The 24,438-nt window shown below is 49.8% G+C and overlaps 1 protein-coding gene across 2 annotated transcripts; it reads right to left on the bottom strand.

Annotated features, from left to right (window-relative positions):
- Positions 1-5,819: 5,819 nt before the first annotated feature.
- On the bottom strand, positions 5,820-23,460 carry LOC105192285 (protein gooseberry). 2 transcript variants are annotated; one of them, XM_025302308.1, is made up of 6 exons: positions 23,334-23,460; positions 16,468-16,781; positions 15,087-15,210; positions 10,179-10,350; positions 9,572-9,856; positions 5,820-6,481 (listed from the first exon to the last, which is right to left on the bottom strand). In XM_025302308.1, exons 1-6 carry the CDS (start codon positions 23,386-23,388, stop codon positions 6,217-6,219), a joined length of 1,215 nt encoding a protein of 404 aa, XP_025158093.1. In that variant the 5' UTR covers positions 23,389-23,460; the 3' UTR covers positions 5,820-6,216. The 2 variants fall into 2 exon arrangements, with proteins under 2 accessions (XP_025158093.1, XP_011154618.1); XM_011156316.3 differs by having other exon boundaries at positions 15,087-15,213.
- Positions 23,461-24,438: the final 978 nt, after the last annotated feature.

A 24,438-nucleotide genomic window follows, 5' to 3' on the forward strand; every position in this document is an offset into this window, starting at 1 on the left:
GTGACGCTGTTGACGCAGGGTGGTCGTCGTTTCTGACGAGCATCGTCAGCCTCTGAAAAGTACATCCTGACTCGGTCGCTCCGCTTTTTCAACCCTCGGCTCCTGCACGCTTAAATCATATTTGTACGCCCGATTCGTACTCGTACCCGGCCTGGGAAAAGGAGCAGGGGGCCAGGCGGACGGTCTCTTTTGACTCGGTCTCTTTAACCGATCGACGCTGCAAACCAAGATTTTACGATCTCGCTACAGATCGTTGGATCTTGACGCAGCATTCTGCCGTGAACAATGCATTCCGTCGCCGAAAGAATGCCGAACAAAGGGAAGCTGGTGTTTTTGTAATAATCGGCGCCTTGTGTCTCTTTTTTGCGGATATCCACAATTGCCGTTGACTGAAACAATTTCCACGTAATTGTGTGAGATTCAGACTGACTCCTACAGAGATGTTGTACTCTTCCGAGTCACTTGGTTACCTTCTACTCAGTTGTTGAAGTTTGTCTAAAACATCGGTTCGCTGTTCGATCGAAGCCTCGAAATGCAAATAACAAGGATGCACATCGGCATCGTGGGGAGGATGTCGCGCGAATGAAATTTGCGCCGGCTGGTAGGATACAGATCGAGCGTGCGACGGAACGCTTCAAGTGGTCACAGCTAGATAAAAAGGTTGTTTGGTAGCGTAATAACCGACGTGGCCAATCTAATTTCACGTGAAGATCCGATCGGCGCCGCATAATTGACCTAATCAAATTCTCCTCCGTCGATGGTAGCCGAAAAGCGTAAAAGCATCGGCGGCAACTGCCGTAAGTAAGCATGTCATCACGCGTTACGAACTTAGTTCTGCTCAAAAGACGTGGGAACCCCCTCTCTTCGAGAGCCTCGTGACTAGAAAGAGTAAGCAGGTCTCCGGAGCGATCCGAGTATTCGCGCCGGGATTCGCGTCGACCGTCCGGAAGATTCCACCAACGGCTATTGCTTTCCTGGCAACCAGAACGGACAAAGGATAATTGTAAATTACGCGGCGGGAGGTAGCTTTTTGCTGATAAAGATCTCATTGTTGAAGCACGCATTGACGCTGCATAATTAGATCGTTGAGCATCAGATGCTCAAGATTTGCACAGTTTTGCAAGCGGATCGTAACCGGCGCGGCGGACGCAATAACAATTCAATATCGTCCAATAGATTCTCGTTAAATGGATAAAACGTCGATTTACGAGACGCGTAATCCGCCAATCGCGCGGCTATAGGTGGCCCCGTGACGTGGCGAGCGTACCCCCGTCGGTACCCCCGGCGAGAACAAGGCGCATCTACGGAGGTCCTGGTTGGGGCATTCTACGCGTATATACGTGGATCGCTTTGCAAAAGATCCACAAACGCGGCGTGATGCGCGTCCAATCAGCGCGGCGTAGCCAGCTGCCGTGTGGGTAACGCCGGCCGAGGTGGTACGCGAAGCCCCCTGGTTCATTCATCAAGGCCCTGGTTATGTACAGCGCGCAACAGCCCCCTGAAAAAAATCCCTCCTTCCCGCCGCTTGCTTTCCGATCCCCGCGTATCTAAATCACGCCGATGCCATTTCAAAGTTCGTTAGAACACACCTCGAAGAAGCTTCCTCCTCGCCGGACGCCGCGCGTTATCCTTCTCGCTCCGCGGCCGCATTTTGCGGCCGCGCAAGATAAACGATCCGCGGACGGGGAGCTCCTTGCTCCGCCTTTGGAAAGTAAGCGATCTTGTCGCAGCGATTAATTACGATTGATCTTGGTCGAAAGTCGAAGTCTGAATTTCCACGCAACGGTCTCCGTGTCTCCGTGAAAAGGAGGTCCTCCTCGGATTTCGCGAATGACGTCGCGGGACTCGCGCGGTATGTTTCGCGCGAGGGCGTCCTGCGTATCAAAAGTCTTGTGTCGACATTGTTGAGCATTAGCGATTCGAGATCGTCATTAAATTCGCAACACCATGATGCGAGTCTCGTTGCGCGATATATTCTCATAGTCCCCGACATTATTTCGCTAGGATGCAATGGGCGAGCATGCAACTGCTCGTTTGCAGTCGCACGCACGCACGCACGCACGCACGCACGCACGCACGCACGCACGCACGCACGCACGCACGCAAAGCATCCCCCACGCGGGATTTGCACGGCTTTCATTGGCTCGGTTAAGTTTGATTAATCTATTCGGGCGAACCATTGTTCGAAACACGGCAGGCAATCCCATTGGTTGAAAAGGACCGACGATGTACCGCACGGGGGGCTGTATTGCCATTAAGGGAGGGCAGCCATCATGCCCGCGTGAACTGGTTCTGTGTGTTTTTCGCTCATTTTATTTCCCCCCAACGGTAGTCGACGCTTCGTCCGTGGAGTAAATCCACAAATTGAAAAAAAAAGATGGGATAAAAGAGGGGTAAAAGTAACGCGATTAACAGATAGCGGTATTTCGGCGATCGCGGTTATCTGTTGCTGCGCAGTCCGCCGCGCCGCGCCGCGCCGCGCCGCGATCGGACGAATCGAAGAGCCAGACTTTCGCGTCGCGTATTTCACTATGCGCGACAGTGCTGGTAACATCAAACTCACGCGCAGTCTTTCTCAATTAGTCAAGTCGGAACATAAATTCACAAACATCTTAAATATACACGGGGAAACATGTTTTTATCGTGAATTATTATTGCCGCTGGCGTACCGGCGATTACACCCGATGACTAGGACGATAAATCAGTCTTAGAAGTTTACGGTTTCGAGACACTTGTGCGTCGAAGAACCGTGAGTTCGCAGCGGGTGACGCAAAGCGGTTACGAGTGAAAGGATTTTGCACGATCGAGCGATCAGCTTCCACGTGGAATTTCCGCGGTTCCGTAGTGTTACGACCGAGACAGTTAATGAGAACAATTACCGCGCGGGAAGCAGTCCTTCTTTCAAGGTGTCGGAAACATTTGGTTTTGCCACCTTGTCCTCCTTGCTCAACGGCTCAACTCTCGCGATGTCTCGTTGCACTCGATGTATATTTATCTTCGAGACGTTAAATAATACTAGCAATTACGATTGTGACGATGATGATGTGGAAATTTGTACGAAGTTATCGTCTAAGATCAATCCCGGAGGGTAATCGCACCAGCCTCTTCGTGGCGTACAGAACGACTTTATATCGTACAAAGTATATGTTACAAATATGGATAATGGCGCATATAGTCCGAAGTCACGCAACGTACGCGTACGCACGGATCGGCGGCCGTGACGCCGCCCTTAGATTTCCATCGTCGGGGTGCGCTTTAAGCTTGGGAGGTCGTCACACTTATCAGCTTTGCAGTTGCCCGATACATCTGTTCTGCTTGGAAAACGCAGTGAGCGCTAAAGATTGACACATGTATACTTAAAAATTTATAGTAGAAGATGAGATTTCGAGAAGAAAAAGAGAGGGGCGAGGAATAACGATATATAATCGTTTGCGATTGTTGAGATGATCGCAGAGTGCGAAAGTGCGCTCTCGTTGCCACTCGTTGGAGTTTCCGAAGATTTGATTCAACGATTTTCGCGATGAAGTCGATCGCGCGCGATACTTCGTGATACTGGAATTTTATGATACCGGAAAAACATTTCCCGAGGAAAACTCGGGAAGTTTCGGGAAAACTCTCGAGAGTTAAAGTTGCTCCTTGTGCCACGTTAAAATTCCACTTTGCTTTGAATTTGAATTATAATTAGAGATTGTTAAAGTCAACGAAGGATAAAAGAACGGCTATGCAACAAATTTTTGGAGGTGGTTCTTGGAGGTGGTTCTCACGGAACGATATACGACCGCGCTGTCGTGTCGGTTCTTGACCTACCACATCGCCATTGGGGTACAATTCTAGGGTAACAGATTGGGGGAGATATTTGGTAACGATTGGCGACGAGAAAGAGGAAGGCGAGTCTCAAAGGAGCCGCTCTTGAAGCAACCCTATATTCCGCTTATAGGGGGTTGGAATATGGGCGGACGTCGTTGAATGGCGAATCATGGAGACAGCCCAATGATATCCGGTATGGAATCCGAGAAAAGAAAAAATTAAAAAAAAATATATATATATATATATATAATACGATCTTAGAATTAGGGTGAAAAAATTTTTCCCGTATCATAAAATTCCAGTAGTATCATGAAGTGTCGCGAGAAAACCGACCGCGCGGTCGACTTCATCGCAAAAGCCGAAGGAAATCCGAAAATCCTTTTGACAACGAGAGCACTTTTGCACTTTGCAGTTATTTCAACAATCACAGACGATTATATGGGGCACGAAGTTGGGAGGTCGTAATAGTTTGATCCGCGCTAGCTCAATGAGGAGTACGGAGGAAGGTTGGGTTATGCAGTCTGAGAGTGCGAATCGTTACGCAGAGGTTTCGTGCGCCTAGGATCGCGGAGTAAAAGACAGACGGACGGACGGAAAGAGAAGGTCCGCGACCACCTACACGGCCGACACAATGGGGCACAAATGCGTGGCGACAGGACCCGTAGATATACGGCAGGCTGATTGCTCGTTGTCACCGCGTGCGCCCGATTGTCGGCTCTTCTGGAAGCCGTGGGAGATGTGATCAACGGCGCTCTTGCGAGGGCGGCTCAAAACCGGGAGACGAATCTGACGATTCCGGACCAATCGTGAATTAGGTATTCGCGGTGATTTTTTCTTCTGTTCTTCTCTACGTCTCTCTCGGTTTGGCGCTCCTTTCCGAATCTCGTGAAAGATTGCGCGGTAAACTATATATATATATATAAAGTATATATATAACGATATATAAAGTTTTCGCAAATACTTTGTTTCCCGGATTCACTTCGTTTTCATGCCCGGGAGAGACAAACAGAAATGTAATGAATGAATGAATTAAATAATAAATTAAAAGACTCTCTCTGGTCTTGTCGGTAAACTGTTGGTGAGAGAGAATATAACTGAAGGATGCGAACCACATTTTTCGTAAAATTCATTTATTATGTAACATTGCATTATACAATTCGGGTGTAATCGTTATGCGTTAGGTGCGTTATGCGGACACTGTCGTCGTCCTGTACAATAATCTTAAGTAATTGACCAATTAAATAATTCGTCGGGCAAGATCGCAACATCGATTACGATAAGAATACTTTTTAGATCGCTTTTCTCTACGTTCCGCCATTACCATTTTTCGCGCGCGCGTAGATGCGTGTACGTGATAAAATATATTTATATTTGATACGTTTATTCACAGATAGATACTTATATAGTACAGCAACTATGATAAGGCGATTTTCTAAAGCGCTAAAACATCGAGGCAATTGTAGTGGTTACAATTGTACGTAATTGCTAGCTATGATAACAGATAAATCGTGGCTTAATTACGACACATAAATCGGTGCGCGGCCTATATCTATATGCGTACGAATTAACGACGGTTTTAATCTAACATAAATATGCGGTAGCATCATTGGAGTGATACTATCTAAGCGACTACGATATATTTACATTCGATTACCCGCTGCGTATCGATCGTCACGCAGCAAGCGCGTGTCTATAAATAAAAAGTTTCTCATTAAAATTCGAATTCTAAACTCGCTTTGTAATCTATATAGTTACACCGCTGAATAATTTATAACAATTCAATGACTACGATTTTCGCGATTTTTCATAATTTTTACGCAGTTTATATAATCTTTATATTTGCAGAAACATTATTAACACTCAGACGTTGAAGATAGAGCCAAGAAAAAGACAGCCAACAAAAAGAGAGGTTTACTTTTTCGTGTTATTTTCATTAACACATATTTCATTTTTGTGTTATTATTATTGATTGTTATTACAATCTTAAAAAGAAGGAACACAATTTGGGGAAGTATAAAATAATTTCGACTATGTTCCGAAATCTATAATCTTTGTATGAGATACCTTCGTCCTATGAGCGTTAATTAACATCGAGTCTTTTCGTCTTTTAAGCAAAGAAAAAGTATACACGTGAGAGTAACAACAACAACATTAAACAACAGAAGCTAAGAAAACATTGCAAATTTTTATAAGCACATGGATGCTTTTTTTTTCGTGTTTTACGCGAACATTCTTACAACGAACTTTGAATCGAAAGGGATTAGAACAGATGACAATAACGATGAAGCGACTATATTCAATTAGGCTCCCTTTTTACACCGCGTATCATCGTGTATTGCGTGTAATCGCGCACACGCGACCGACTCGTCGATGACGAGTAATCCTCACGACGAAGAATTACTTAGCGCTTCAGTGAACTCTTCCGCAAACCTGGGAGTCAATGCCACCCAAGTACGGATATCCGCTTTTAGCCTCGCTGGGGCTGTGTGGTGTCACATGGTGCGTCATTCCCGTCGGGGCTGGTACCCCGGAGGAGGATGCACTTTGCACCATGCAGGCGCTCATGTTAGACGCGGTCGGGCTTACGCTGCCACCCAGACTGCCCAGATTGAGATTGCTGGAAGTCAAGTTGGAGGCAAGGTTGCCGCTGCCGTAATGGGAGGCGTTGAACAATCTGGAACGCATAAAGTCGCGACGTCCGAATGTCGGGGAATCAAGGGAAACAATTTTTTCCGACGAATCGCGCGGGACAGTCGCGCATCGGGCTTGGTTGCACGAACGAGAGAGAATGTCTCGCGGCGCGGCGCGGCGCGGCGCGGCGGAGAGATCAATAGGCAGAGCAAGGAATGCATTATCCGCTGATATTTGTAATTAACCTTCTCCGTTCAATATGTTGAATATAAATTAACTATTGTATGCGCGTCGAAGCGTGCGTGCGTGCGCGCGCGCGTTATCGCGAGTGCACATGTAGCGGCGGACGTTACCGCGACACGACGAAATGAATCGTAGTTACAATGGTGAAAGGTGTCCACGTGTGCTAATACGAAAATGAAATTCCGCCGTGGCTCTCAAAGTTACCGCCGTTTGCAAGCCGATACCGTATATACACTCATACACGCACTGCGAATCGGTTAGGGCGTGTCGAGGGCTGCGGCAGCGGTCGATTTCCGAACGCCTTCGCGGCCCTTTGAGGATTTCGGTATACCACCGTGATTAAGGGCCCGGAGTCGTGTCTCGTGAAAGGCAGTCTCGCCTTTGCTTTCAATATTATCCGGTCGCTTTTTAAACATTCCGAACTGTCGGGAGATTGCGGTGATTATCGTAATAAACAGAAGGGCACACACAAGTGTTTCTCGTATCCTCGATCCGGAAATCATAACAAATGGAGACAAGTAGGATCCACTTGCCGCGTATCTCATTTCTACACGTCGAAGAAATATCAAATAGCTCGTACAATAAGAAAATTTCTCGATGAGAAATTCGAGCTCCAAAATTAGTCTTCAAAAACACGTTGATATTGCCGCGTTCGTTTCCGCTGATTGTACAAAAGCTTAAGCTGATGGTGGAATTATCAGAGATATGATTAATGAATTTAATTGGAGATGCATCTAACTTTTATCTCGTTCCATTAGCTCTCTGTTAACTGTACAATCGATTGTTCCAATTCAATTAATTATACTTTATATGTAACGTAATGAAAGAGTAATATTGAAAACGCCGGTCATCGTGGTGAATCGTCACGGCACTTAATTTGTTAATCAGAGTAACCACAAAATTTCCCTTTTCCTTTTTTTTGTTTGAAGAAGTACCAATGTTTCGAGAGACTAGAGAGATTAAAGCGTATCGGTAACGAATGATTTTAAAGCGCAGCCCCTTGACCTCGACGGTTAAGCACCCTAAATCTCACCGGTGTCGGACCTAATTCGCGCATATAACTTTTTTATTTAGAAGGTGGCGCGATCTCTCTATGGCGGAAGCCGCGCGATTTATCGACTATATCTCGTGACCGGTCTACGAATCTATTTTCGTGCGGAAGAATGTCCCGTCCCTCCGCTCACAAATCAACTCTCTTCTATGGTCGCGTTAACGAATTCTTAAGAATTTAGCGGTGGCAGAATTTACTGTCTACAATTCGCCGAAATTGAGATTGATCTGCGCGTATAACAGATGAAATATAAAACTTGCGTCAAATATTCTCTCCAGAGGCAAATCGGCTCAGAGAGGATCTTTACCTTCCATTTTTTTTCCATCGCGAATTTTCACCGCGACAGTTTATTCTTTCCCTCTCACTAACGGATGGAATAAGGAATTTATCGTTGTCGCAGCTCATCTCTCAACATATTCCACCGCAATCGCATCCACGCCAACCGCGACCTAATCGCGAAACGCGATAATTTCCTACTGTCCCAAGCACTCTTTTCCCTTTTTCTTTTCTCCTTACCGCCGAGGAACGTTATCAACGCAGCTCAACGATTAACGATCGTTTCACGACACTCGGTATAGTTTCTGTGCTACCTAAACGCGTAACGACAAAAACTGCGACAGCCATCGACAGCAATAGCGAAAAATCGTCGGCTCGGACGGCAGAGCCGACGGCAGGGAGAGAGAGACCCCCCACGAGACAGTCCGACGCTCTACCGGGGGTCCGCGAGCATTATCCCGGATGTTTAAAACTGACCGAACACTCCGTGCACCACGTGATGGTCGAGCGACGAGCGCGAGTCGGTGGTTGCGAGTGCCCGAGCGAGACGGAAAGTTGGAAGCATAGCCGCGAGAAAGAGGCGCACGCGGCAACGCGCGGAGATAAAGACGGCGAAGCCGGGATGTTTCGAACAATTAATTCAGCCATTGTGGCGTAATAACAGGTTGCCCCGGTGGCCGGCTTGCTACAGTGTGTTGTTACACGCCGAGCGGACGAGCCGATTCAGCGGAGAGAAAGAGAGAAAGTGGAGAGAACGAGGAAGCGAAAGAGAGGGAGAGAGAGAGAGAGAGAGAGAGAGAGAGAGAGAGAGAGAGAGAGAGAGAGAGAGAGACAGGATGAGGGAGAGAGAAAGAGCGAGAGAAAGAGACAGACAGAGAGAGAGAGAGAGAGAGAGGGGGGGGGAGAGAGAGAAAGAGAGAGCGCCAACGGGGCTCCACCGACACGTTTTCTGTGTGGTCCTCAATTATGTTGCTTCTTCGGCCCCCGTAATGAAACGCTACCGGCTAATAATCCAACCCGGGTCTTGATCCTTCGACGCTTCGCGTAGGGTGTACGTAGCCGCGCCGTGATCCAGCTTTAACCGATCGCTACACCGCGAGGTAGCGCCGTCCAGTCGCGGAGGGGGGGGGTAATCGTTGCGGGGGTGTTTGCGGTCGCGATAGTCACGCGGAACACGGCGGTGCAAACGGCGAAATTCCATTTCGTTTCAACGAGAAACGTGCTGAGAAACGTGCTGTGTATTGCATATTAGCAAGTGACGTGACTCACACGTGACACACACTCTCTCTCTCTCTCTCTCTCTCTCTTTCTCTCTGTCTCCCCATCTGGACCCAAGTCGAAATTTCGTTTCTGTGCTTGCAACCTTGCAAATTCAACTCGAAGGATCGTTGGAAGATCTTGAGAAGCACAACATTTCTGTTTTGGAAGATTCGACGATATTTGCAGAATTATAAGATAGAAAGGACATTGTGCGATTCGCGACCGGCCGATTTTCCATCTTTGTTCTCTGTTTCGTGTATTCGCCTTATAGATGCAGCGTGTCATGTGATTGTCGAAACTTACCCGTAATTTTCCGGGGTCGCCCGTGGCCACTGCTGCTGCGCCGCATAGTAGTTCTCTCCATAGTTGTAATGCTGAGGATAGCCGGCGGTGGTCGCTGCGGCGGCAGCAACGCTCGCTTGTCCGTAGCTCTGATAGCTCTCAGCACCGCTGCCATAGTGCTGAGTCTGGAAGGACTGCAGGCTCATAGTGTTGAAGGCGTTCAACTGTTGACTGTTGAGCTGTTTGCGGAGCCTGGCACGCCTGTTGCTGAACCAGACCTGCACTCGCGCTTCCGTCAATTTCGTTCTGTGAAAAAGGAGAATGACATCCATGCGCATCATTAGCAAGAATAAAGGCGATGACCATGACTCGGAGCGATAACGAAGCGATGCGATCTGATTTTGCAGTTCTTTTTCTTTTTCTTTGTCACGTACAGTCGTCAAAAATTCAACTCGGTCCGGGTCGAGGCACCTTCTTCTGTCAGTTTTATATTTTTCTCGAATTCTTTACAAAAATCGGTGCCCGACTACCCGATTCAGTAACTCACGCGAAAGAACAAAGAAACGTTGGCCGTTGACTGAATTTCTTCTTCGAGTACAAAAGTAAACCTTCGCGAAACTTGACTTACTTTTGCGCGAGTTCCTCCCTCGTATATACGTCGGGATATTGCGTGCGGTGGAAAGCCGCTTCCAGTTGCTCCAGTTGCTCGCCTGTGAAGGTAGTTCTACTTCTTCGTTGTTTCCTTTTGAGTGCGATACCCGGCTCGCTCTCCGTGTCGGAGTCATCGCCGCTGCTTCCAGCTAAAGATAATCAATCATCGTTCGGCTCAAATACTATTTGCAAAATTAAATGACTTTGCAAAGTAATGGGTCTCTCTCTCTCTCTCTCTCTCTCTCTCAAGGAGAGCACACGAACGGAAAGTTGATAAATCGATTATAACAAACCGAAAGAAATCCGTTTCGCGGAGAAGCGAATTTGCCCGATCGGAATTTAGACAGCGATATTAAACATCGATAGCTCTCTCGGGAGGAGGACGCGAGCCTGAGTTCTTTGACTTAATAGCGGCGAGAGCGTCTCTCGGTCCAGCACGTGCTGCACGTCAGATACCGAAGATAGGAAGCGAGTTGTTCACGCCCACAGTTCACACGCCGGTCTCAGCAACCCACCATTAAGACCCTTCTGATTACAGCCGTGCCAGCCGAACCTATACTAAACTAAAACACCAGAGAAATTAGGGTCCGCCACGAAGAAATTAAGTTCTTTGACATGTCTCGTCCCATCCGAGCTAAACGAAAGCTCGTGCAACGTTTCAAGTAGGGTCGCCGCGTCGTCTAGTGCTAGAGACATTACTTATGAAGTTTCGTGTTTGACCGATGAAATCTGACGCGAGTGATTAACAATTACACCGCCCACGATAACTCGACTCGCGGACGCAGCATTTGGGCTGGATTTCGCCGTGTATGTTCGAGAAATGTCGATAAATGAAGTACTGATATTATAATCAATTCTTCGTTCCTTTCGGACTATCGATAAGAGTGTTGTCTTGTACGTTTCCCGCAATCGCAAACTATAAATCGTAGCCGTAGCGGCGTTCTATCGCTGTAAATGTGAAAACTTTCTTCCCGAACGAAGCCGATAGCGGGACCAACAGGGGAACAACGGGAACGAACGTTTAAATCAATAGCACCTGCGCGCGAGCGTCAGCCCGGCGAAGTGCACGGCGGTTCCCTCGCAGATTAAAGACCGCAGCGCGCTCGTAAATCGTTGCTACGCTTTCAGGAGGTGGTTATACCTAGCGATTTTTCGGGCCGTGGCGCTTTTCGCGAACTATCAGCGCCCGCGATCCCGATACTCTACGAATTCGGGACCGAACCGGACACCGGGTTAATCACACGTGCGCGCTAATCGTGAGTCGAGGGCAGCTCTCTCTCTCTCTCTCTTTCTCGCGCGCGCTTCGCTTCTGAGCGGATCCTGGGAGGATTTGGACTAGGTTCGTAAATCGACTCGTGCGAGTCTCTCCGCGAAGGCGTCGGTTCTCGTCGTGGACGAGACACACGAGCGGATAAATTGCACTCTCGGATACTTTCGCCGCATCGCGCAGCGTCCGGCCGTTCTCGTCCCAGGGAAAGCCGGTGTTAAACAATTACTATCGCGCAGGGGTCGCTATCGGGCGAGAGGCGAGATCGGCGGAGGTCTCAATCACGAGTCTGCCCCGCAGTAACAGCATCTAAATCAATAGAGGGTGCCGTTCCGTTGCGTTCCGCGAACAAAACGGCGGGCACGGGATGTGTTGTTGGCGGTTTGTAAGATTAGAGGCAGGCGGCGGGTACGAAGCCGAAGAAGAAGACCACACGCCGTGTGCCGTGTATATATGCGCACTCCGCCCCGTCCTCCTCGCGCTCCTCCGCGCTCCTCCACACGCTCGTCTCCGTTCCTTCTTCTCGACTGGGTTCGACTGTTCGCTCCCTTTAGCCGTTCCACCTGATTTCTTCCTCCAGGTTCGCCCGCTATGCTCTACCTGACTTGTTCCTCTTCCCGCGCCCGCCACGGCCGGATCTGTTGCCTCTTTCTTGTCCCGATCGTTCCTCCTGATTTCATTTACCGAGAAACGGACCGCGAGGGTTATTTATCGCGCGTGTTCACGGCTACCGGAATCGCCGCGCCGCGCCACGCCGCGCCGCGCCGGGACGATCCTGCGCGCTCCGGGATTGTGACGTTCCGTCGAGAGGAGCCGCAGAACGCGCGCTGATCGAAGCACGTGCTCTCGGGGATTTCTCGATTGTGTTGGATCATCGCTGACATAAATCTTCCGTGATCTTTCGTCACCTTTTACGTACGATCGGTCTTGTTTAGCTCACCGAAACCGACTATTTCGCTCGCCGTACTCGCTTCTTGAAATGGGATAATTAGTTAAACCCATTAATGCCGGCTGGGATATAAATTTCGCGTTGATTTCAATGTTATGAATTTTTATGGAAATGCTCGAAAATTTTAATCCAAAGTACATTACTAGGGATTTTCGCGGTCTCTCTTTCCGAATCTGCTGCGAGAATCATAAAAAGTGAGTGTTTGTATTGATTTGTAACGGTTTCTTCTAAAAAATGCGATTTTTCTCGTCAATTCTTTTTTTTAATCATTTCTATGAAAAATTATCCAAAATAAAATGTTTGTTCTGTTGATCGAGTCCTTTCACGTGGTAAGCCCCAAATTTGGGTCCGATATACTTTTTGGGCCTAACGGGACCCAACGTTGATTTTTTGGTGCAAAACTTATATTTTTTATTACTTATATTTTTATTATAGATTTGAAAAGTACAGAAAATTTTACGTTTAGATGTATATTTTTGAAATTACAAGTCTTGAGGACACGATTGGAGTACTTTTCAGTAATATTCAACATTTTTATCGAGATGAAATCCATGATTTAAAAAAAAATTGACGAGAAAAAATCGCATTTTTTGGAGAAAGATCGCTACAAATCAATACAAACACTCATTTTTTTATGATTCTCGCAGCGGATTCGGAAAGAACGACCTCGAAAACCCCTAGTACTTTGGATTAAAATTTCCGAGCATTTTCATAAAAATTCATAACATTGAAATCAACGCGAAATTTCTTCCCCAGCTGGCATTAATAGGGTTAAACAACGAGTATGCGGTAATGAGAGAAGAAGGGACGCGACAATGAATAAATAGCGAATTAAATTATTCGCGTGAGATGTACCGGGGAAATATTTGCGCGAGGGTTTATAAAAATATTTCATCCTGCCGCTGCTGTTAAATTATTCCGCTAAGACGTTGCGCGCCATTATCGCATTTGTGCGCATCCATCGCTCCAGTTATCTCGCTGTTTCCCTCATCGTTTCTCTCATCGCTCGATCTCTTCGTTGCCCGCGTCATAAGTCGATCCAACACATTCGCGCCGACTTAGCCACTAAACCATCACGCTGCGATCGAATAAAAAGACGCGGAAAGGCTCGAGAGAGCCGCGTTCAGAAAGACTTAGTCTTCCTCTGCTTCCCCTCGTTCTCGTCCTCGTCCTCGTCCTCGTCCTCGTCCTCGTCTTTGTCTTGGTTCTCTTTCCTTTCGCGCGGCGGTGCATTAGCGGCGGGAACAACGTCCGACTTTCTTCTTGTTTTCCCCCCTTTGTTCGAATCATGATGCATGATTTACTCGGCCCGCGAACGCGGCCGGACGGCGCGGAAAGATCTATGCGCGTGTTCTCGGAGACTTTAATGCCGGCGTTTGCGGTTGAATCGTTGCCCGTAGAATACGTGTGCGTTATCGCGACACTTTGGAAATTAATGTTTGCCGATGTTCGTTTTAATTCCCCCGCGCAAGTCCGTCGCGCCGTCGCTTCAGGTCGTGTCGCGCGAGGCAAAATTTTAATCGACAACGAAGGAGATACGAAGGAGGAGCGGACAATTTGCAAGAGCGAGATAAGATTTCCGTGGCGGTGTGGCGCGACGGCGCGGCGGCAACACGCAGGTCAGGCACCTCCGCGAATTCTCGCGCGAAGTTGCAATCTCGAGCATATACGTCTAATCAAAACTAAATCTTCCCGACAAGGTAATAAACTCGACACATCCACGCGCCACGGGACGCCTAATATTTCTTCGCGCCCCTTACCGCCGGTGATAAATAAAAAAGAAAGGAATTCCCTTTACGTCCGCCGACCAGATCTATATTTCTAGCAATCTCAGCGTGCCCGAGAAATTGTGTGCCGGACGCTCTCCAATAAATAAAATAACGCTCCCGTATAAACACTCGCGCGGCGGCGCGCGTACCGAAGGCTCACATTGTGTACGCGTAAATGCGGATTAGCGTCGCGCAGAGCTACGTGGCTATCGATTATAGTTTTGCACACGAGGAGTTCTCGCGAGGCACAAAGATCGGCTCCTTCTTCACCCGCGATATGTGATTTCTTCGAGACGGGACACTTGTGATATATCACAAGCGGTAACAATTCATACCGATAAGTATCCGAGTAACAACGATGTCTTCCGGCGCACGCGCGCGCGATGGCGGAGGTAGGGATCGAATTGTCTTCGCCGTTGTAACCGCCGTTACAACAAGCGCAACAATTGGCGCCAACGTGTCTCGACAGTGAAAAATTTCCTACGAAACGATCAGGGATTCCCGATCGCATTGCGGCGGAGGGAAAAATGCGTAGAGTCGCATCTCTCGGAACATTCAGCGAGCACGCGAGCTGCGTACGTACGGCCCCGCGATCGTTACGGTCGCCTTGCCTCAATTAACCTAACACACGGCTACGCTGTAATTACGCTTATCGCTCGATTAACCCCGAGTGTTTCATTTACGCGCGCCCGGTGGTTTATGCGGTGTTAAAACGACCAAGTGCACCGCGAGGCATATCGCTTCTGAAGATCTTTTCTCAGCAAGAACGCGGCCGCGCTCGGTCGTCGTCAAGCGAAAGACGACCTCGATAGATCGGGATAACCGTTTTATGAAAATTCTATTTCGAGAAGCAAGGGAGAGGCGATGCAAAAGCGCAAAGAGTGCGCGTATAGAACTTACCGAGAATTCCGTCGATGGAGTGGTTCCGACGCGGGTCGTCAGGACGAGTCTGATTCGCTGGACCACGCAGGAGTCTGGAGATGCTGGACACCGACGGTGCCGAAGCCTTGTCGCAGACTCCGTCCTGCTGGCAGAACCGCGTTGGACCAGTTAGTATTATTTTTTCCTGCGTTTCTTCCGCGAATCAAGCAAATTACTTTTGTTTCTCGCTCTTCTTCCCCTCCCCCCCCCCCTTATCCCCCGATATTCTGATATTCTGGAAACTATGAGATCAAAGGGAACATGTACGCTGGATAAAAAGAGTCCGAACAGGAGACTCGATAAACCCAATAAAAGATGCAGGAAGGGAAAAATTAAGATAAAAACAGAAATACGAGGTTCGATCAGAAAGTAACGAGAATTTGGAAATTGCGCGCGCTGTATCTTGTCTATTCAGTTGATTCTTTTTTTTGTGTGTTGGTAGCACTACCAGTGACCAGTACGTGTTAATTTTCGGACGCTTAGTTTGTGTTCGGCGAGCGGATGAGCAAGACGTACTTCAGTGTGTTTGGCGATTCTTTGTGTGGCGAAATGTCGCCATCAGAGAGTTTGTCTGAAATTTTGTGTGTTAAAAACGGAATTAAGTGCAGCGAAGCGTTGAAAACGTTAAAGAAGGCCTTTGGCGACGATACTATGTCACAACCACGAGTTTATGAATGGTACGAACGCTTTCAGGAAGGCCGAGAAGACATCGAAGATGACTGGCGAGGTCTGGTACGTCCTAGCACGTCCACCAGTGCCAGTGAAAACGTGGAAAAAGTTAAAGAGATTGTGTTTGCTAATATCAGAAGAATCACCATTAGAGAGGTTGCTGAAGAAATAGGAATTTCATACGGCTCATGCGAAGCGATTTTTACTAATGTTTTGAACATGAAACGAGTGGCAGCAAAATTTGCTCCGAAACTGCTGAATTTCCAACAAGAACAGCATCGCGTAAGCATCGCAAAGCCACCTTATTCTCCAGACATGGCTCCCTGTGACTTTTTCCTATTTCCCAAACTCAAAAGGACACTCCAAGGGACAACGTTTCTCAGCAATAGATCGGATAAAGGCGAAATCGCAGATTCAGCTTAAGACGATATAGAGGCTATAGACTATAGAGGCGTTCCACCAGTGTTTCTCAAATTGGAAACTACGTTGGCACAAGTGCATAATATCACAGGGGGACTACTTAGAAGGAGACGGGATAAACATTGAAGATTAAATAAATACTTTTCTGAGAAAATAAAAAATTCTCGTTACTTTTTGATCAAACCTCGTATAGGAGGAAAAGGAACGGTGGCAAAGTCGAGCGTTGCTTCAGGCGGGCGTAGCGATGGACGCATTTGCGATATCAACAGACCTTGATTAATTTGTCGCGTATCTCCCAGCTGAAGATCCCGGGGTTTTGTCGCTTGAGATCCTCGATCCTCGCCTCGACCTCCGGCGTCGCGACTCGCGGCTTGCTACCGCCGATCACGCCGGGTCTGATCGATCCCGTCTCCTGATACCTATTCAGGATCTTCGAGACGCAGCCGTGAGAAACTCTCAGTTGTCTCGATATGACGCACGGCCTGATGCCGGCCGCTGCCATCTCGACGATCTTCAGTCGGATGTGGTTCGGCAACGGGCGGCCGTTGATGAACACACCGCCCAGTTGGTTCACGCGACCCTGTCCTGGAAGAAGCAATAAGGCAAATCGTATCTATGTATCGGCCGTGCATCTGTCGTCCAAATATTTCCGCGGTACTTGTTCGCGTGCGAAGCTGAAATATTTATACGAGCGGACCCCGATGAATCGGTCGCGCGAGCACGAGACCGCTCGCGGGAAATTGAACGTAACGACTAAAGTCGTCGCTTTGAAACGTGTAAGGCTCCCCGACGGAACGGCCGATGCGATTTTACAGACTCGTTCCGCGTACCGGAACAATCGCCGGGCTAAAATCGTGTCTCGCGCGTGGCGCGACACAGACAGGTGCTGCGCAAAGAGCGCGCGATGTGCCGGAAAAAATAGCGTGTTTTCGCGCGGTGGACACAATGCAGGCGTAAAAGCGCGCGCGCGCGCGCGTCGATTTTCCTCAATGGAAAAAATGAGTCGCGTCGGCGGGCAAAAGTGAACAGAACGGAACGGCGGATTCTCCACGAGCGGACGAGAATGCGTTTCGCGCACAAAGAAGGTCGCTAATACAGCCCGGACAAAGCTCGGCGGCGACACGCGAGGCGAGGCCGCTCAAACGCCGCTAATTACCGCCAATTATCGTCAACCTCCCGAAGACCACCCCCCTTTAATTAACTTAATTATAATAACGAAGTCAAACAAACTCGGCGTCACACACGCGACGGGGCGCACCCGGCGGGCGGGGGGAAGAGCGGGCAAAGAAGCGGAATGAGATGCACGCCGGGAAGCGAGCGAGCGCGGTTGCGGTGGCTCTTACGACGCCGAAGGTGGACCTCGCGTGCTTCGAGAAAACCACGATGGGAGACGCGTCACGAGTCGAGTTACGGTCCTGGTTTTGCGCGGAGCAGTAAAAGCGCCGGCCGGGGGGCGGGGGAGAGGGAGCGCTTTAAAAGCGCTCTTTCGCGCGCCCGCGCGCGGACAATGACAGGCCTCGGACTCGGATAACCGGCGACACGGCCATATTCTCCACGTTCGTATTTGTATTTGCATAAAGAGACTTTGCATAAGAGACGGACTGCGCCGCGAGAAGGGCACGCCGCGTTGGATCGGCAATTCGATCGATCGTCGTTTTCCCACCCTTTTCTTCTCTTTCTCATTATTGCGTTCATCATCGCGGACCCTCAAGCCGTATATAAGGACACGCGCTTCTACAAATATATCGCTCGAACCGTTCGAAAAGCGCAAGCCTCCTCCAGACACACTCGTTGATAATACGGAATCGTCGGAAAGCGACGGGAACACGAGCCTACACGGCACAGCAGTTTCGCAGGGTTTGAACGGAGCGGCTCCGGCGAGGAGAGCTCGCGAGCCGTCCCCGGCGAATCCCCGGCACCCAAACATTTTCTCGATCGCAGTGCCAGTTCGCGATATATCCTCGCCGGGGCTACCTGCTGCGCGAGAGCGCGCGAAGCCTAAGAGTCCGCTAATTACCACGGCGTAATTCAAAAGACGACCCCCTTCCCGGGCGCATCCAGCTCTCTGGCACAAAAGTAGTCCCGTTTCGTCGTTCATCACGGCTCTCGAGATTTACATCCCCCTTCGCTCCCCCTGCGCCGCCCCCGCCGCGAGACCCCTCGCACTCTCGGTAAGGACATATCCGCGAGTGCGTGCAACGCACACACTCCCACACACTCGCCGTGCACGGACGCGTATAGGCCAGGTTACGGTGCCGGCGGACACCTCTCCGGTGTATGACGTCAGTCAGGCCGCGGGGCCCGACGGGATTACAGGCAAGATCAAAAGGCGCCGACCATCGCCGCCGCCGCCGCCGCCGCCGCCGCCGCCGCCGCTCCGATGACGACGACGAAGAGTTGTCGGTCGACGAGGTCCGCGGATATTTCTGGCGTGAATCTCGAGCAGATTTGTTGACTCGAACTTGGAAATCAAATCGACGCATTTCGCGAGTAATTAATTGAGAAGAGACAAAGAACGTATTTAACGTAGCGCTCTCGATGAGGATGGGGATGAGGGATCCTTGTAGAACTGAAGAGAGGAAGAAAGAGACGAGGGAAATCTGTGTGCTTTAAGCAACTTTTCTCTCGTTTTTTCGACAGCTGGATGCTTTGTAAACGGTTACGTTAACAGGAGAAAAATATTAAGAGCGGGATAATTAACACGTTGACATTATCTAACGTTGCTTCGTACATCAAACGTGATCTTGCCAATTCCATTTGAAATTCCATGTGAAAAAGATTAAACATATAGCCGATAGGATGGCCGTGAAGCGAGCTAACAAATACACGCATCGCGAGCTGCGTGTATTTACCGTATCTTTGGTGATGCAAGCTTTGAGTTGAATCATCAAAAGAATCGGTGGAAATCAGCGTGTAGGGCAGTCGACGTGTTAAGAAGAACGGGGTGCTAATAGAGCTATTGATGAGCTTTTTCTCATCGAGCTATCTCCACTCGGAGATTGCATTCGTTATTGAAGAATCGGCGCAAATGAATAGGTCAGGCACGAGGTGAATGCGAAGAACGCCGCTGGACTACCATCCGCTCGCACGTGCAAGACGTGCGAATGCACGTAGCCGCTCCGTTCGCGCGAGACACATTTTTACGGACTCCGATGACCGTAACTCGAGTCACGGAATCGAAAGTTGCGTGAATATACCGACTGCGCGCGCGAGCGAGCCCTTTACTCGTGTTTTTGTTCCCTATCTGTCGATTGTTCGACCTATGCTTGCGAAACGCGCCGTCTCTACATGCATTCGCGAGTTTCCCACTGCGTTCGTTGCGATTAGTCTCGGTATCGATTGCGGCACACAACACACGTACGCATGCATACACACACACACACACACACACACACACACACACACACGCACACACACGCGTGCGCGTGTGAAAGCCTGTGTAGCTATTTTCTCCAGAGAGAAATGGTTCACTCGAAGATCTCGCGAGTATACCCGATGACGAGATAAATCACGAAATCAAAGTTGAACAAATAATAAACGAGGAATGCGTGCGCGCGCGCGGAAACAACAGACGGCGAGGAGAAAGTCGGGGGGAGGGGGCTGCGTCGGGTATAATTCATCGAATTATTATTTCCCTCTATTAGCGCGCCACAACATTTATTTTGGATTTTAAAACACGACTATATGCCGAGAGGACAATTTAATCCGCGCAAGCGAGCTGCTGAGTGATTTATGTCCTCGCGTAATTTATTATAGCGCGGTCGCGGTAATCATTTTCGCGGGACTCTCGGCTGGAGGAGGGAGGAGGACCACCCTGTACGAGCGCAGCGGCCGGAGCGCGTCGGAGGAGGAGCGCGTGGTGGAAACGGTAGAAGAAATAATTTTCAGCATGAATTATTGATAACCGGCGATTGATTGTCAGCGATCAGGCTAATATCCATGATCCGCGCGTACGATGTGACGCGATAGAGTCGCGCGGGCGGGGGAGGGGGGGGGCGACCCCTCTGATTTGAATTCGTTCGACGAAGCGTCGCGCATCGTTAATTTTTACCTGCGAGGCAGCGCCGTCGTCGTCGTCGTCGTCGGGCCGAGGCTTGACGACGGGTTCTTAGACACGGAGGAACCTAGAGAATTCCCAAATAATTGCGGTGCACGTTATTGGCCGGACGCTCATTACCCGCGCGGTAATGCGGGCCGCGACACAGGCGTCAATTATAAACCTTTTTCTCATATCTGCCTCGGTAATAAATTATTACGTGCGAAGAGCCGACGAACTGTATTTTGTGCCCCGCGACATTCGCGTTCGCGCTCGAGCCGTGCAATTACGTCCGCTTCCCTCTCTCTCTCGCTCTCTTTCTCTCTATCCCTCCCCCCTCCTCCCCGCCGCCGCCCCCAGATTATTCTTTATGCTAATTCGTCCCCTTGTCGCGACCGCTTATCGCTCTTAAACGGTAATAACAACGTTATCGGAGTATTAATTGAATTGCATCAAGGGTGAGCCCCGGGGCGCGCGACCGATCCAATTTTCGCGTGATTAAGTATACGCCGGACGATTCTCGCACGTCTCCGCGAGAGAGTTTGTCATTCAAGACTTTGCGCGTGGTCTTGATCGAGAAAATTAATCGATAACCCCTGATTGACAGCTGGATCACACAAGATAGGCGTCTTTGACAAACCCGTTTCATTAGACGATCTCACGAGAGCGAGCGTGAGTCCGAAGGAAACTCGAGAGAGCGAGAGAAAGATAGACAGACAGACAGACAGACAGACAGAGAGAGAGAGACAGAGAGAGAGAGAGAGAGAGAGAGAGAGAGAGAGAGAGAGAGGGGAGGGGAAGAGAGAGGGAGAGCGAAGGGCTGGATTTCGCGGGCACGGAGGGCCGACGTTTCGTCAATTACGCAATCTGCCGCGAAACGACCGCGATCTCTCGTCACTATAGGCGGTCCGATGCGTGGAAGATGAGAGCGGAAGGTACACGCGCATACCTGAGTGGGAGTAACCGCATGTACCAAAGGGATATGCATGTACTTAGCGTGCGGTGTGAGTTCCGAGTCGCGAAGGCTTCAATCAACGTGCCGTCGCCCGCGGCCTATCCGATATCAGACATTAGGTACCCACGGGGTCGGCGGCAACGTACCTCTCGGGACTCTCTTTCATACGTCGTGTTCCGACGCCCACTACGCGCGGATCGAACTTTATTCGAAAGTGCCCGGCTGGCCGCTTGCTTGCCGCGCGCGCGGTGCCTCTGAACGGTGTATAAACAATTGAGATTTAAAGGCGCGCGCGTGAGTGAAAGCGATCCGGATTGTCCGTTCGCCATCTGGACAGTCTCGTTACGTTACGTATCGTCATTATTGCCTCTTTCACTCGCCTCGTCCTTAGCGTCGTATCGAGGCGCGTACGAGTAGGCAGGCTTGCACGGAATATTTGGCACGCGACAATTTGGTTTACGCGTCTCGCTGTGAAATTGGAGTATCCTAACTTTTGATCAAGTATATCTCGACACGTGCCTCTTGCTCGCCATTGGTGGCCCGCGCCAGTGGTGGAATTTTCGCTTGATATTTGATATTTAAGCCTTTGCGCTCGGAATGCCGGCGCAAGTACAGCCGGCACAAACATTTATCCCGGCAACTCGGAATGCCAGCTGTGCTGGCGAAGAAAGATTTAAAGACAGAGAGAGAGTAATATAACAGAGCAATAAAATGCGGTGACAACATTGAAGGAAACAAAGACCCTTTTTTTTGTAGTTTTTCTAGGAACTCAGAAATTATATCTGTCGAATTGGTGGAAGAAAATGTGAAAATATTCCTCGAGTGCAAAGGATTAATATTTTAACTCTCTTTAAGACGAAGCATAGTCTTCAGGTGCTCTTAGTAAGTATCGTGAAATCGTTGCTCGACGCGTTCGCACCGTCATGGAAGTCACCAGTGACCGACATTGCCGCGTCTCACCGATTGACGCACCGAGACGTGCGGTGAATTGCACATAACATATTCAGGGTTCATGCGAATCGCATTTATTTACGCGTGTCTTTGGTAATTGAAATTGTAGCTGAGCTTCGAAACAGTCGATGGGAAACAGCGCGGCAGTCAACGTGTTATAACAGATTAATATAACGACAACGTGGGAGGGTGACCACGTGGCGTGAGTGACTAAAGACTGAAATTGGACCGACGGGGGGGGAGGGGGGGTTACGCACAAAATATAGCCGATTGAGGTCAAAGGGAAAGAGGAAGCTTCCCACAAAATTCGCGGAGTTCTCGCTTCGACCGCCCCGCGACATGTACACGTTGTTGACGCGCGCGCGACGTTCTCCGCTTCGTAAATTGCACAATGCGGAATAAATTACACGACGCGAGGGCTTCCGTATGCGATCTCTCTTTTCAGTCTTCTAAATCATTATAGTCGGCGATACGCGCCACACGCGTGTTATTGCGAAACACCGAGCGCTCGACCAGTCCTTGCGTCCGCGAATTACGTAACGACGCGCGGAACCTGCAGACACAGACAGGCGGCTGTTTTCGCGGCCGGTAAAGCTCCAAATTCAATCGATCGATCGGGCCGATCTCGCGGATCGGACAGTTATAAAGCGTTGTAAAGATGGCAGTCGCGTTATTATTGAGAGCCGCGAATAATTCAGTCGACGTGCGCTCGTAAAACCATTAAACATCGGCTGGAAATCGTCACGGCGGGGCTGTCGCAGCGACGGCCGCGCGAGGCCTCCGAGCGAGGTCCGCGAGTGAAATTCACGTTTACGTTCATTGCGCGAGACCACGCGAGACGCGGAAGTATCTCTCGGAGTAACGGAAGTCGGGTCGCGCCGCGCCGCCCGCTGTTTTCCGCTGAATTTAACACCGCACCGGAAGTGGAACGGAACGTTTCGGCGATGCTAAGTCCATCGCTCGGATGCGTTGCTTCGCCGAGGTGTCTCCCTTGATTGACTCGAATTCACTATCGATTTGGTAGCGCGAACGACTACACCCCGATATCCGAATGAATGTTCACACTCGAGGACATTAACATCTAACTTAATAATATCTAAATTGTTCACAGTTAGAATAAAGTCGCTAGATTGTTACAGTTGTCTAACGTCGCTTCCGGACAGCTCGGGAGCTCCCGGGTTATCAGAATCCGCACCTTGGAAAGGGTATCCAGTGAAGTAGGGTGCCATGTTGAGAGTGCTGACTGCCATCTAGCTGTTGCTTCCAATCTTTCTCCCTCTTTCTCTTTCTCTCTTTATCCCTCTCTTTCTCTCTCCTTCTCTCTCTCTCTCTCTCTCTCTCTCTCTCTCTCTCTCTCTCTCCTCTCTTTCTTTCTTTCTCTGTCCTCCTCGGTAACACCGCCAGCACTACCACAAGAAAATTGCAGAACCCGCGAGTCCTCAAAGTCCACCCTTTCGATCACCCCGATACCCGGCTCACAACTCGAATCCTCACTTCCCGGCGTGTGTCACACTCGCCAACGGTGCGTCCGGTGCGATGACGAACGAACGGCGAGAAGGTGGCGAAAAATCGTGAAAAGACGTACAATGAGTCCTTCGTAGAATTCCACCACGCCGTGCCGAGACGCAGAGCAGGCTCGTGTCTTTCCTTTTATGTTTTTCTTTTTTTTTTTACTGCGAAGCGAAGCGGGACCTGGTGGCTTCGGGGTCTCGACTCGAACTGCCGGTACCTGCAGACCCGTGGTCGCGGTCGTCGGGGGGCACGCTAAGAAACCGAGAGAGGCAGGCACGGAAAGGAGGAAAGCCGGAGGAAGGCTCCGCCTTCGTCGTGGGGCCCCTTCGAGGAGCCTCTAACGTCGGTCCCAGCCGCGCTCTTTCACGGCTTTATCGGCACGGCTGCATTGGTCACCTGCCAGGTAATTTCAGCGCGCTGGAGGTGGTCGCGCGTCCAGCTCCGCCTCGGAGAGAGAACCGCGACCTTCCTCCACCACCCACGAGAGACGATCGCGGTCGCGGTCGCGATACGCTCGAGCTCTCGAGCTCGGCTCTCCCTCCCCCGGCGGTATTGATGTCGATGTCGATATCGTGCGATCGCGCGATTCCCGCGGCCGATCCGCGCCGATTTCCTTCGCGAATTCGACGCGGCTCTCGCGCTTTACGATCGGCTGGAAGAGCGGCTGAGGTAGCGAGGGGGCAAAGAGCTCGCCCGCGGTATTCTCAGTCGAAATTTTGGTTCCACGTTAATTCCACGCGAACAAGGAAAGTTGACTCTCGGACTCTCGGAGGATCAACGAGAGATTC

The sequence above is a fragment of the Harpegnathos saltator genome, unplaced genomic scaffold (genome assembly GCF_003227715.2).
Source record: "Harpegnathos saltator strain DR-91 unplaced genomic scaffold, Hsal_v8.6 scaffold485, whole genome shotgun sequence".
Classification (NCBI taxonomy): domain Eukaryota; kingdom Metazoa; phylum Arthropoda; class Insecta; order Hymenoptera; family Formicidae; genus Harpegnathos; species Harpegnathos saltator.

Excerpts from the sequence above, each read along its gene's own strand:
- LOC105192285 (XM_011156316.3), bottom strand. The coding sequence starts at position 23,388 with ATGGCAGTCAGCACTCTCAACATGGCACCCTACTTCACTGGATACCCT. Across the intron at positions 10,351-15,086 it reads CTCCATCGACGGAATTCTCG|CTGGAAGCAGCGGCGATGAC; the intron begins GTAAGTTCTATA and ends GATTATCTTTAG. Across the intron at positions 9,857-10,178 it reads AGGGAGGAACTCGCGCAAAA|AACGAAATTGACGGAAGCGC; the intron begins GTAAGTCAAGTT and ends CCTTTTTCACAG.